Source organism: the organism of the source record quoted next, unplaced genomic scaffold (genome assembly GCF_019419815.1).
Source record: "Pyrus x bretschneideri cultivar Hongxiangsu unplaced genomic scaffold, Pyrus_bretschneideri_v1 Contig35, whole genome shotgun sequence".
Taxonomy (NCBI): Eukaryota; Viridiplantae; Streptophyta; class Magnoliopsida; order Rosales; family Rosaceae; genus Pyrus; species Pyrus x bretschneideri.
The window spans coordinates 2074508-2090039 of record NW_025999668.1 but is presented as its reverse complement, the minus strand read 5'-3'; the positions used below and the strand labels follow the sequence as shown (position 1 = coordinate 2090039).

Below are 15532 nucleotides of genomic sequence, written 5' to 3'. Positions count from 1 at the left end.
TTTTCAGAAAGCTTGTATAAAGAAGAAATGAAACCAGTAAGGGATAAGGAACAAGACTCATATATGATAGAACAATTGGTTGAAAACCTTCATCAAAATGGGGTTTTATGAAATATTATCCAGGAAGTCTTTTGCCTTGTCATATGCAGGTATGCCTCCCCTAACTATCTCACTCATGGTCCTCTTCATGACCATAAGTGACATTCTAGTTGCCTTATGCCATGTCTCATGCTTAACTTTATCTTCAGCAGTGCTTGCAGAGGTTAATGCAAATGATGCATTCTCCTAAGAGCTAAGTCGTGGTCCATCAACCTTAGCATGATCTCCACATCTTGTCATTATTTCATATAGTTCCCTCCATTTAGGGAATTAGTATTCACTAAAGAAGACATTTAACACACATTAATTGACATGGATGCTACTAGAAAACTCAAGGACCTTGAAGTCTCGGTGGACAAAACTTTTGATGTTCATATGGCCCTCAATTCACTCCAGATGCATTTGAACAACTCAAGGTTTCATACAACACACATAAGGAAAAATGAGGAATGGATGAGATGATTTCCATATGTGTGCAGGAGGTGAATATGCTCAAGAAAGGCAAGGTTGAATCGGTGAATTATGTGCATGCAGGAAATGGCAAGAAACCTATGAACATTGGTAAGACTTTCAAGCCTTATAACTCCTATGGTACTAATGTCGTTGGTGCTCCTTCTTTCTCCAGAGGGCCTCAAGTTTATAAGGGAAATTATGAAAACATTAAGTGCTTTTTTTGTAAGAAGCATGGTCACATGAAAAGGGACTGTGAAAAGCATAACAAATGGGCTGCTAAGAAAGGTATTAAAATTATAAGTATTTTTGTTTGTTTTGAATTAGACCTTGTTTAAGCCCTTCCAAATACTTGGTGGTTTGACACTGGTTGTTTGGTGCATATTACCAATTCCTTGTGGGGATTCACAAGAAGAATTTCAACAAGAAATGAAGTTTTTCAAGTGCATGTTGGGAATGGAAATAAAGTAGTTGTGGAGGCAATAAGCACCCTCAAGCTTAGACTATCAAATGGTTTTATTTTAGAGTTGTTTTAATGTTTTATATGTACCTTCTTTGAGAATAAGTTTAATTTCAGCTTCCAACCTTGTAAAATCTGGTTTTACTTTCTTTAGAGAAAATGAGAGTATCAGAATTTCTTTGAAAAACAATTTGAATGAAGTACTTGGTATTTGTCTTTTAAGTAATGATCTTTGGCAGCTACTGTGCAATGTTTGCGTTGATTCAAGTTGTTTAAATATTGATTCCATTTTGTTGCTTAAAAGACCTCTCATGGATAAAAAATCTAATGTGCTTTGGCATAGGTGATTGGGACACATTTCAAAAAAAAAGAAAAAAGAATGGAACGTTTGATAAAGGATAATATCTTGCCAAATTTGGATTTGTTAAAGCCCAATGATTGTATCAATTGCTTTAAGCAAAAGTTAACAAACAAAAGGAAATTTGGTTCAATTAGGAGTCAAAAACTTCTAGAAATTATACATTCAGATGTCTATGGTCCATTTCCAAACTCAACAATCTGCAAAAATGTCTATTTTGTGACCTTCATTGATGATTTTTCAAGATATGGATATGTATATTTAATCTCAAAAAAAATCAATGGTTTTAAACTGTTTTAAGTTTTCAAAAATGAGGTTGAGAAACAATTAGACATGAACATTAAAATCTTGAGGTCTGACAGAGGGGAAGAGTACTATGGCAAGTATTATGAGGAGGGTAACATAAGGGACCATTGGCTGTGTGTTTTGGAAGAATGTGGTATACAAGCACAATACACCACTCCTGGTAGTCCTTACTAGAATGGCGTGGCAGAGAGAAGAAATAGAAGCTTGAAATAAATGGTAAGATATATGATGAGTCGCACAAATTTGCCTATATTTCTTTAGGGAGAGGCATTAAAAATGGCAAACTATATTTTAAATAGAGACCCAACCTAGTTAGTGGATAAGACTCCTTTTGTTATATGAACTTCTAGGAAGCCTAGTTTAAATCACTTACATATTGGGGGTGTAAAGCTGAAGCTAGGATGTATAATCCCACAAAAAAGAAGCTTGATTCAAGGACAATGAGTTGCAATTTCATTGGTTTTCCAGAGAAGTCCAAGGGATATAGATTTTATACTTTCACTTTGATCACAAGAATTATTGTGACTAACAATGCCAAGTTCCTTGAAGATGAAGATGGTCAAACTTGTTCACATCAACCTAGTTCATCTTCGAGGAAGTGAGGCCTTCATTGTCTTCTAAGCCTAATCAACAAACAATGGTTGACATGAAATCGTTGCCCTTGCATGAAATCATAACAACTGAAGCCACTACAAATGTGGGCCTCCTCAGTTGCAAACTGTGCAGCATGAACAACATGAGCAAGTTGATGAGACGATGAATGACATTATTAAGAATGAAGACAAAGAGGAGATAACTAGGAGAGTATCTCAAATGAAACAGTGAGGCCCATAGGATGCAAATGAGTATTCAAGACAAAAAGAGATTCGAATGGAGATATAGAGAGATATAAGACAACATTGGTTGCCAAAGGTTTTACATAGAGGGAGGGTATAGATTACACTAACACTTTTTCACCAGTGTCATCCAAGGATTCACGAAGAATCATATTGTCATTGATAGCTCATTTCGACCTTGAGTTTCATCAAATGGATGTCAAGACAACCTTTTTGAATGGAGACTTGGAAGAAAACATTTATATACAACAAGCCTTTAGGTTTCATTGAAAAAGGAAATGAAGAAATGGTTTGCAAGTTGAGAAAGTCAATTTATGGATTGAAACAAGCATCAAGGTAATGGTTCCTTAAATTTGAAGAGAAAATCACAACTTTGGGTGTTACAGAAAACAAAATTGAAGACTGCTTGTACATTAAGGTTTGTGGTTCGAAGTTCATTTTCCTTGTGCTTTACATTGATGACATACTCTTGGCTAGCAATGATGTGAACTTGTTGCTGGAAATAAAAAGGGTGCTGGGCCAAACATTTGATATGAAAGATCTTGGAGAAGCATATTTTGTTTTGGGAATAAAGATCATACAAGACAGAAAGAGAAATCTTTTAGGTTTATCTCAGAAGTCTTTTGTATAAAAGGTTTTAAGGAGATTTAATATGCATAATTGTTTAAATAGTGAAGTCTCTATGGGAAAGAAAGACAAACTCAACAAGAATCAGTGCCCCAAGAACAATCTAAAGACACAAAGCATGCAACACAAGCCATATGCTTCTCTTGCCAATCTTGGAGAACAACACTGGAAAGCAGCTAAAAAGGTAATGAGATACCTTCAAAGAACTAAAAGCTTCATGCTAGTCTATAAAAGGGTTGATAATTTGGAGCTACTAGGGTATACAGGTGCTGATTTTGCAAGGTGTGTGGATGATCGAAGGTCTATTAGTGGGTACATATTTTTCCTATCTGGAGGTGTTGTGTCTTGGAGAAGCCAAACAGAAAACCCTAGCAACATCCACAATGCAACCTGAGTACATCGCTTGTTTCGAAGTCATGGAACAAGGGCTATTACTAAAAAATATCATTTCATTTTTAATGGTGGTGGATTCAATCCCTAGACCATTGGTCATTGTGACAATAATTCAGTAGTTTTATACTCCAAGAACAACAAGAAGTCCTCAACTACAAGACTTATGGTTGTGAAGTTTCTGGCCATGAAGGAAAATGTCAAGAAAGGAATGTTTTCAATAGAACACATTGATTTTGCATCAATGATTGCATATCCTCTCACAAAGCCTCTTGCAGTGGGAATTTTCAAGTAGCATGTCACAAAGATGGAAGTGCTAGAGTCATTTGATTCTATTGAAGCGTGAGAGTAAAAGTTAGTATGTTTCAAATTTTCAGTACATGATTGTGTGTTGTTGCTTTACTTTTGTACGTGAAAATGTATGAACTCTATTGCTTAGATAAATATGCATTAGGAACTATATTTCATTCAGACTGAAATATTGCATGAAAGTTATGCATATAGGCAAACATGTACTATAAACATTAAGGGTGCAATAGACCATCATTGTTGGATTTAAGAGAATGCCAAGGCAATAAACTCATAAAAGGTGATTAAGTTAAAGTATGATAACTTAATTAAAGGGCATAAGGATGTTGTGTGGGAGTATAATATTTGAACTCTCATTCATTCAACGTGTATATGTATCATGTGTGACTGATGAAAGAGGGATGTAATTTTGAAGTGCTTGTGCTAAATTTTGCACAAGATTTTCTAGGTTTCAAACTTATAAATTAGCCATGACAGATGTGTGAGGAATTACAGAACCATATTGACCCATGTGATCACTAAGGAACTGGCGTTGTTGAAACATATATTGATGATTAAACATGATTTGTAAAGTCCAAAGTGGGAGAATGTAAGAACTTAGTTTGGACTATACAAATTATGATAAGGCCTAATTCCAATATATCTTCAGTTAATGTTGGTTAAGAGTTAATAATAAGGTTAAAACATATTCCTTGAAAGTAGGACTATAAGATACACACATTGAGATAGTGGAGCAACCCACGATTGCCATTAAGCAGAAGTTCTTGAGATTATCAACTGTTGTCCATAATGGGTGGTAGGCAGTTAGATGATCACTCTATAAATATATTGGTCCTTGATCATGGAAAGTGTGCATTCCATTAAGTATTCTAGATCCATTACTAGAGTGAACCATAAGGTTTTCCATTGAGTAGAAGAGCGATCCTTGTGCAAGTAACTAGATGTCTTCTTCAGGTAGAATTCTTGTACTAACACTAAACAGACATGAGAGTTATAGTTTAACAAGTTGTAGTATTATCCTTATCATATACAAACAAAGTAACAAATGAATTCTAATCCTAATGAGTTTTACAATAAATCCATAGGAGCGTTCTAGCTCAAATCATCATATCATAAACCACACCTTTCGCATAAATCATCGGAGCTCAAAAGCTTGAAATCTCATATCGCAAATCATAGAAAATTTCTAACTTAAAGCATCATCACAAAATCATATTCATAAATATTTTCATGAAGCGTAAAATCAGGAAGTCATGCTTCTCATGAATGCAATCCTAGTATTTATATAAAATCATGCAATTTGAGAAGGGGTCCACCCACAGTTACTCTGACGCCGAAGAGTCGTTCAAACTAGGGAGGATGGGGTCGCTACTAACAAACGCTCCAATTTGGAAGCCAAATGGTGGCCAGACGTGGCCAAAAACCGCCTGCAAAAATTGTTGTTCTCGCCAAAAAACAGGGAGAGCTACCCTCGTATTGGTCTTCTTCGGAATTGTCGACAACTCGCATGGAGTTTGACGAAGGAGAAAGTGAATAGTGGCCTTTACCACGGTGTGGTTCAAGGCCTTGGCTTGGGTTCGTGATGAAGAAGATTAGCTGGTGGTGGGGGTACTCACCAGAGTGGCAAGGCCAGTGGAGGTGCCTCTTGGGTTTTACAAAGGAGGGAGAGAGTGATGAAAAAGAGTATGAGGGAAAGAGAGACAAGGGAAATGGTTCAAAAGAGTCCCCCAAGAGTTTGGGCAAGAAAATGACACGGGGAAGGAGGAGAAGTGGGGTGTGAACCCCATTGGCCAAAAAAACTCACCAGAAAATTATTAAAATAACACAAATATCCAACCCTAATATCTTGAATAATGAATTGACTATTTTGCCCCCTAACTTCGTAATTCCCTAAAACGATCATCGTAACTTCAAAATCGATTCTGTTTGTGCCCACGCTTTCGTAGTGATGAATACCACTAGAATATACTAGAAGAATGGGTCAAATGTGTTGCTACATGACGGCCAACGAAATCAACACTCTCGCCTCCAGGGCCTTTTAGTCATTTCACACATTTGATATTAAAATACTGTAAAATCAGGGACGGGTCCTAACACCTTGAGTGGAAAAAAGTTGCCACAATCTTGATTGAAGCTTTTAATGCTTTTAATGTTTTTAATTTCAATGCTTTCAATTATTTTGAAAAAATGTTAATATAAACAAAAATAATGTGCATATTTAGTGGAAAACGGGATCCACAATCTTGATTGAAGATTTTAATACTTTTAATTAATTAAAAAAGGGTTAACATAAACAAAAAAAATTTCATCTAATCAAATTATCACATAAAAGCATAAAAACTTCAAATTTAAAGATTCTACTATAAGGACTCTGCTATTGGAGGCAATATTCATTTATGGACACAAAGATTCTCTTTAAGTCCTTAAATGAGTACTCTAAAGTGGTGATTGGAGTTCCTAAATATTAAAAATCACTAAATCGACACCTTGAAACTTGTGGAACATTATTAAAGAATATAAAACACATGGAAGAATTTTTTTTAAAATTATTTTAGCCGTTTGATTTAATGAATTTATAAATATAAAACTAAAAAAATACACATATATGGTGGGTCAGCCCACTAAACCAGAGGGAATCCTAGGTTAAATTTGCTCCAAAAATGAGTTTTGGGTTAAAGCTCATATATGGTTCAAGAGTTGAAGTAAGTTAGGGTAGGTTTAGAACCTAAAATTTGGATTTTACTCAAAGGGTTAGACTAGGTCTTAGGGGAGCATTCCTGAGTAAAGCTATTAACAATCTTTCTCACTACTTTAATTGTGTGGTTGCAAGCGAACACCATATGCAAGAAGGTGCTATATACAAGTGTAACATAGGTTGGTCTCGAGTTGTAATCAGACCTCAATGTGGCATGAAAAACTATTCAACAGTTTAACTTCTAGAACTTTAATAGAATACAAGCAGACAACTAAAAAAAAAAAAATTAGAGTCTAACAACTAAAGCAATCGAGAACTAATGTTTATTGTCATGCTAAACATTGACAAGCTGAACAGCAATAGCAGAAACCACACGTCCACAAGCACATGGTGAAACCCCATTCGCGAAGCAACAGAAACACCATAATAAAGTCCCCAAACTTCTGCAGTAAGAACTTCCCCAAACCCTAATTTGACATCAAACCTACAGAACTTGGTTTCGGTTACGTATCTGAAAAGGTAAGTGTTTTGCTTCATTGTTCTGCATTACTTATATATACATGGCGAAAAGCTCTAAGAAAAATTAATCATCCAACAAGAATTAATTTTTATGAATATAGCACAAGGTGGCATTGCTCTATCAAAAGAAAGGAGCATAAACATTTTATTGCACAAACGTAACAACATGATTAACAAAAAATGAGAAAAAGAAAAAAGAAAAAATCAAAATTACTCTAAACTAGATCCCAAAACCATGATAACCACCACCAAATTGGCCACCGTGACCACTAAAACCATTTGTCATCATTGGGAGATGACAAAGTCGATGAACTGCCGGAATCGGTGGAAGCGCCCCCGGGTTCAACGTCCCATTCAAAATCTTCATCTCATGAAGCCTAGCGGCAACCTGCTTCCTCACATCCTCTAATGCGATCAAGTAATGCTCGACTTCCTGCACATCCAACGCATCCAAATCAACACTCTCATCCTCCCACCAAAACCTCTCACCACACCCACCCACTACACCCATCACAACCTTCTTCATCTTTGCCGCCTCTTTGACCTCCGCAACTCTCTTCTTCTGTTCCTCCAACTCCCTAATAGCCTCCATGTACTCCTTGTTGAACTCTGCCACGGGAACCCTATTAGGGCTTTTATCTCCTGCGGTATCATCAGACACTGCAGCAGGAGTTACCCCACTGCAATACCAATCTAGAATGGTGTCCACGCTAGGGTGCCCATAGCAAAACACTTTTCCTGCTGTCGAGAAAACAATGACCGCCACATCAGCGCCGCACAAAACGCTCAGTTCCGCAGCCTTCTTGAATATACCAGCGCGGCGCTTGGAGAAGGTGACTTGTTTGCTGTTAAGGTTCTCAAGTTTCTTGATCTCGATCCTCTTTCGACCTTGGGTCTTCTTAGGAAGATTTTTTAAGAGAACCATGGTGATAATATTGGAGTTCGATAAAGATCAAAGAGGACCGTTAACACTAACTAGCATTAGCACAAAGTAAACATATTATATGGTGGGTTCATTTAGGAGAGTTTTCAATTGTCATTTTGTTTGACTTTGCACCTAATTAATTTCCTAATTTTTTTGCGAATTTATTTTCTAAAAACTTGTAATTCATAGTATTGATGATGAGGAAGACCATTAGTGATCTATGCCTGTTTGATCCTAATTTGTTAAATATATACCAAAATATCAGCATTAGATATTCATATACCAAACGATTTACAAGGTTAATTAATTCAAATTTGAATTATGAAACTAGTCAAATTTAATTAATTTCTACCTTTGTGATGAAGTAAATATTTACAATTATGTTTTGGACATTAGAATTTGAGTTTTGAGTATATGTATAAGTAAAAACTTGAAGCTCTTACGTTAAATATGTTTTCTTTACCATTAATTAATATATTATGGTGTTCCTAAGTTTCTGCTAGCACTACTAGAAAATATATAGAAAAGAGGAATTAATAATTTTTTTTTCTACATATCCTAAATTTTGGTGTTTTGAAAACTTTGGTGAAATTGTATCTGTGTAATAAAGAGACAATTAGCAGTATCTTAAGCAGAGAAGATTGCGGCTTAATTGCCAAAATTGAAGATTAATTTAAATCAAATCGATTTTTTTTTTCAAACAAATGTTCTCATAAATCAATTAATTGCCACAAATGCAGATGTTTTGTCCAACACATAAACGATGCTATGGTATAACTTACAAAGCCCTTGCTCTCGGCCTGCTGATAATTGTCTGTTACTTTAAAAAAAAAAAAAAAAAAAGGACAACAAGTGACAAACCATGATTATCCTTCCCCTAGCCACAAATCTGGTTTCCACACCAACAACAGGTTTCGAACCTGAAATCTTCAGTTTTTAATTTGAAAAAAGACTTGCAATCCGTTTTCTATTATTAAGCCATCAGCTCGTGGTTGATAATTGTGTTACTTCATTTCTGTCCTCAGTGCCTTGCGTTTAACAAACTGGCAGGCACCGGCGGAACTACCAACAGGCTGGGCTGGGCTGGGCTTAGCCCAAGGAAGGTTTTTGGGAAGCAAGTGGACCCTAATACTTTATATATGAACAAATAGTCCTTATTATAATCATGTAGCACTCACTAAGAAACGGAAATAATGATGTATTTAAATTGGCCCTATATTAGGAAGGCTTTTTAGCCAAAATAATGTTTGAGATTTACATAGCTCCTCACTTTAGGTCTCTGAGATATGAAATCAATAGAATTGGTTTTTGAGTTTGTTCACCATCAATCATTTTCGTCATTCCGTGAAAAATCTCCATTAAATAAGAATAAGATGACCAAAATACCCTTAATTTTGTCAAATCATTTTGGCCCATTGTTTATTAAATTGTTGGTATATTTATCATTTTGATCCTTATCTAACATAATTTTGAACAAAATTACCAAAATGATTGATGGTGGACAATCTCAGGAACCACTTCTATTGGTTTCAGATCTCAAGGACCAAAATTATGTGTTATGCAAATCTCAATGACTATTTTGGCTAAAAAGCTTATTAAGAATAATGTTTGGCTACTAAAAAATGAGTAAGAATTCTTACTTAAAACTCTTCGTGTTCGAAGTATAGAGGTTTATGTTTAAAATCAGAACCATTCATATTATGAATCACTTTGTAAAGATCATTTCTGTAATAACTAAATGACCTTAGTTTTAACTAAACTAGCTGGTGGCCTAGTGGTAAAGGGTAGATTGCGAGGCTTCCTTCAAACTAAAAACTGGAGGTCTCAGGTTCGAAACCTGCTGCTGGTGTGGAAGCCAAACTTATGGCTAGGAGAAGGCTGAAATGCCTCTGTGAGTTTTTCCGGCCCTGGAATGGGTGGATAGCCATGGTTTGCTACCAGTTGTCCCCTTTTTTTTTTAAAAAAAAAAAAAAAAAAAAAATTTATAGTATGAAAGTTCTAATCATAAACACAAAATTGTATGAATCACAACGAATAGTTTTGAGTAGGAAGTCCTACTTATTCTTTGAGTAGCAAAGTATATATTAATCCTATATTAACTAGAGGGTTTCCCTAGTGGGGACATTGCTACATAGTAAATGAGAAATTTTATTTAGACCCATTTATTCTGTTTCTACACGTAACTTCTTATTTTTTATCTTCAAATTCCAAATGTACCCAATAATTCTCTTTCTACACCCAACAAGAACAAAAAGAAAATAATAATAATTTAGCAATAGGCAACTCCAGCCATCCTATCTCTTCAAACCTCAACCACCCAATTTCTAACCTCCCTAATTCCCCACCGCCGCCTCCCTTTCCACCCACAACAATTTGGAAATTAAAACATTATTCCCAGCAACCAATGATTAAAAAACCCAAAAGAAACATGCCAATATTTTTTTTTTTGAAAAAATTAATGGTATTATTAACACATGGTCCAACACAATTAGATTCGACACGTCGACAATTTCGACATAATTCGGACATGTTAGAAGGACTGCATGGAAGAGAGAGCTATTGTGTAGCCGGCGAAAGGTCGGGAAAGGGACATTGATGGCTGAGATATTTGGGGGGTTTGTGGGTGATAAGAAGATGGCGGTGGGGGGTTGGGAAGGGGTAGAAATTGGGGGTGGTTAGGGTTTGGAGTGATGGCACAGCCCGGATTTTCTAGTGTTGGAATTTTATTTTTTATTTTTGTTGTTCTTTTTCATTATGGGTGTAAAAAGAAAATTGTTGGGCAGATTCAGAATTTCAAGATTAAAAACTATAAGTTGAATGTAAAAAGAAGATAAATGGGTTTGAATAAAACTTTTCACGGTAAATACATGCGTTATTTTCACATATCGTTCTTGACCATCTCTACGGCCGGTGTAAAAATTTTATTAATGCTATAACTGGGTCTTTTCATATAACCCAATGACTTCTCTCTCTCGTATCGCCACCTTAACTTTCTCCCCCTTTGCATCTCTATCACTCTCTCCTCCATCGAAACCAACTAACCCTTCATCGGAGCCGGCTTGGATCTCCTTCTCTTAATCCTCAAAGCCCAGCCGTCGCCTAATTTTGCTTTGCTTGGTTAAACAACCAGATCAATAACCATAAGCCATATATTGGCGGATTGAATTTTTACACATGGGCGGATTGAATTTTTACACATGTAAAAATCGGATCCAAATATGATTTCTTTTGGTTGCATTTTCGTATGTTTTTATGTTTATGTTAAAAGCTATGGAAAAATAGCCATGAACTAGCCTGTTTTATTCGAAATTATTTATATTATTTCTAGAAAGACTAGTAACCGAATGTATACCAAAAAATTAATCATTACATTTTTAGCTATAATTTTTGCTAGCCCATCCGCTATAAAATTCATGGTTCCGCCCTTTGTAGCAGGATTAGTGACATTGTGACGTAAGTTCCTCGAGGAACTTATGATGCCATTATACTTAATGCATTCTGCAGCATGGTAATTCCGGCTGCCTTTGTAGAGAAGGTTTATCGGTCCCAAGAGCTTGTTATTATGATGAACATCTTTGCAATAGTGAAAGGACGTTAAGCATGGCGGAGATCATAGTATTTCTAGAGCTATGAGAGTACATTGCTTGCTCTGGTTGTCAAAGATGAACTGATGTCTATTTTAACAATAATCGAGGAGGATTGGATGCTGTAGACAAGACGGAGAAAATGGCGGCAATCAAAGCTGTTGTGGTCATTTTTTGTACTTGAACATTGAAGACTACAATTTCACAATTCTCAAATACTACTTCAATTCTTTATTCTTCTCGATAAGGAGGTATTTATAATATTACAAAGGAGAAATACTAGGAAATAGAACAGCTTCTATGACGAGAGGTGTAAAGGCATGATTAGTTCCACAAATCTCACTGCTATTCTTCCGGACTTGAAGCCAAGTAAAAGCGGAATGTTGATGTGTTTGGGAATTAGAAGGAAAAAGAGGAGGAGTAAGGATTTAGTGATCGACTCTTCTAGCAATCGTTTTGATCAAAACAATAATTTGTCCACAAGACAAGGAAACTTATGCCAAATCAAAACATATCAACTTCCTAATTAAATCATATAAAATCACTAATTAAATCATATCCCTAAAATATTTTCCTTTTAATTTTCCAACACTAACAAGAGTGAGATGCAAGTGATGGATTGTTTTAATAGTTAGGGCTTTTTTCTTCAACCCACAATATCTTCAGTTCAAACCCTCTACTTTAAAATAGATTGGTATAAAATATCGCATATAATCAAATAAATAAATAATAAGAATTAGTGAGGGCATGAAACCAATATTATGCACTTCTTATGCTTGTAGGATATCTTGGAATACACGTATTCACAATTCGCAATACATTGGGACGTTGATTGAATACAATTGAAAACGATGTTTAATAAATTCTATGAAAATGGAACTACAATCATGCCGTGATTTATCCATTATTACCCAGACAATTCCAAAGAATAGGAAGTCAAATTTTATGATCTGCAAGGCGCACCTAGTTTGTTTTTTTTTTTTTTTTTTTTTTCCAAAGGTAGAAACTTTTAAGGTAGATTGTAGCGAAGGCTATATCATGAGTTTCTTATTCGTTCTTGAATTCTACTAATAGTTTCTCTCGTCCTTAAATTATGTCATTTTGTTGCATTAGTAGTCTTCTGGTTAACTTAACTCCATCAACTTCTCCATTATAAGTTAAGGGGTAAAATAGGAATTTTATCTAAAAACTAAGAAAATGACGTTTTAAGAGAAAGACTTGGCTTTTCAAGGATTGTGGAGGAATTTCTCCTTAAAATATCTTGTGACCTATTCACAAAATTTTGTACTTATGATCAGAACTCCTTAAGGATTTGATAAACGATTTTAATTTTAATTAATTCTTTGCAGAGATGCTCTTTACAGAAGGATTTATAATATAAAATGTTTCAATCATAAGCACGAAATTCTGTAAATAGGTCACGAAGTATTTTGAGGAGGAACTTCTCCTTAACCTTAAGGAGTCAAGCTCTTCTCCTTTTTAAAATAAATTAGATTTTATCTGAATGAAAAGACTACTACACCCTTAAATTTGACAGAAAAGAAGACATATTTGACTGAAGAACTACTCATGCAGTGCAAAATTAAACTGGAGCATGGAAGAAACTAATATGAGAGTTCAAGGACTAAAATTAAACATGGGGTAAAGTTCAAAGACCTTTGCTACCATACACCCTTTTATTGATTAGTTATTTGTCCCTATTTGACATGGTTTTAATAAAATAAGTTTTGGGTTTTATTTAATTAAAAGTGGTCCAAGTCACAAGTCTAGGAGGGCAAGTGAAAGTGGACTTGATGCAAGGCACGTGACCTTAGCTGTCAAACACCAAAAGGTGCGACTAAGGGTGTACATATACCCCTTATGTTTCTCATATGTCTCTAATGCTAAGTGCAGTCAGTTTTTTTACCTCAAAGAAAAGAGAAAAAATCCCTAAGCTAAAAACACTTATGTGCCACCCAAACCCTATCGATCCAAGAGAGATATTGCTAGCACATTTAAATTAACCGCTTCATCATCCGTTGCTAATTTATCAATATGGATACTCTTAGGCCATTCCATCGTAGGCCGGAAAAAGTGAGTGTCATACCAATATATTAACTTATATGAGAATCACACTTCTACAATGAGCGAAAAATTTTAGTGTGATACCAATTTATTGAAATCACGAATTCAATATATTAGACTTATGAATTCAGTATATCAAACTCATGAGTGTGGTATCAATATGTTGAACTCACACCAGTATAGTAGTAGTGTTATATAAACTAATCTCATGATGTATGACTCTTATATATAGGTATCACACTCACCTAAACCATTGTGGAAGGCGTTAGAGGTTTAACACTTGGAGAGCTTCACATGATCAATCATAAAGAGGAAGATCACAACCATGAAGATGATCCAATCAAGGGACACTTGCATGGCTAAAAATTCATGTATCTCTTCGCCGTTTTATTTGTTGAATTATCAATTACAACCAACCGCGTACATAATTAGGATAACATATTGTATGTGATTTATTATTTCTCCGTTACATATTTAATTATTCGAATTAAATTTGTTTCAATAATATGCTCGAAAACCCAACAGAAAGCCATACAACTGTCAGTACTTAAAGCCCAAATCTTGTCGAGCACTCACATAGACAACTTGTTAAACTCGACCCTTTGGGCAGTCAAGCATGACCAGAGGATGGTTTTAGTGGTATTCTTTACTTGTAAGTGAGAGGTCTCAAGTTCTACTCACATGGATGGCTAGGAGGTATTATATTTGTTTAGAGACCGATAACTATTTAGCATAGGTCGACCTTTATGTAGAATATTGTTGTACATATTAAAAAAGCACTTGGACATTTGATGTAAATGTTATTAATATATTTATTATGATAATATATCTACACTAAAGGGTGGACGAACAAATTGGTTTTGAATTTGTCATTTACGAGATTCGAACTTAAGTCCTTTCACTTACAAGTGAAAAGGAATATCACTATACTGTAGTACTAACTAAAACTAAAACAACGATAACAACAACAACAACAACAACAACAATAGCAACAACAGCAACAACAAAGCCTTATTCCACTAAGTGGGGTCGACTGTATGAATCCTAGAACGCCATTACACTCGGTTTTGCACTATGTCTATAGTCACTTTCTAAGTCCTCCTAAGTCTTCCTCGAACTCAACCCTTTTTGCCTGAGCATGTCTCATAATCATAGCTTCTAATTGGAGCATCTATAGGTCTTTCATTCACATGACCAAACCACCTTAATTGATGTTCTCTCATCTTATCTTTAATTGCAACCACTCCTACTTTACCTTAGATATCTTCATTCTTAATCATGTCCCTTTTCATGTGCCCACACATCCAACGAAGCATTCTCATAGCTGCTATACTCATTTTTTGCACGTGGTGATACTTATCGCCTAACATTGAGTGTTATAAAGCATTGATGGCCTAACTGTCATCCTATAAAAAATTCTTGAGCTTTAGTCGCATACAACGATTGCACAACACACTCAATGCACTTTTCCATTTCATCCATCAAGCTTGCATTCTATGGTTAAGATTTCCATCCAATTTTCCGTTCTTTTGCAAGATAAATCCAAGGTAGTGAAAGCATTTAATCTTTGGTACTTCTTGATCTCTAATCCTCTCCTCTATCTCATTTGGACCCCTATTTCCATCGAACTTGCACTCCATATACTTTATCTTTGACCTACTTAGGTGAAGACCTTTGGATTCGAACACCTCCTGCCAAAGGTTAAGCTTCGCATTTACTCCCTTTTACGTTTCATCTATCAACCTTATATTATCTATGAAAAGCATACACAAAGGGATATCGTTTGTTGTATAACATATGGTTATGGGAAAGCTTTCAGTTTTTTTCATGAGTTCTTTCTGCAATCATTATTCCATCATACAGATCCTTTATTGCTTGGTACATGTTACTCGTACTCCTTTATTCTCTAG

The 15532-nt window shown here is 35.3% G+C and overlaps 1 protein-coding gene across 1 annotated transcript; it reads right to left on the bottom strand.

Annotated features, from left to right (window-relative positions):
• Positions 1-6691: 6691 nt before the first annotated feature.
• LOC103928179 (agamous-like MADS-box protein AGL62) lies at positions 6692-7974 on the bottom strand. The gene has a single exon (XM_009337185.2). The coding sequence runs from the start codon at positions 7972-7974 to the stop codon at positions 7270-7272; it is 705 nt and encodes a 234-aa protein (XP_009335460.2). The 3' UTR covers positions 6692-7269.
• Positions 7975-15532: the final 7558 nt, after the last annotated feature.

Bases quoted from the DNA above. Each gene is read 5' to 3' on its own strand.
- LOC103928179 (XM_009337185.2), bottom strand. From the start codon at position 7,974: ATGGTTCTCTTAAAAAATCTTCCTAAGAAGACCCAAGGTCGAAAGAGG.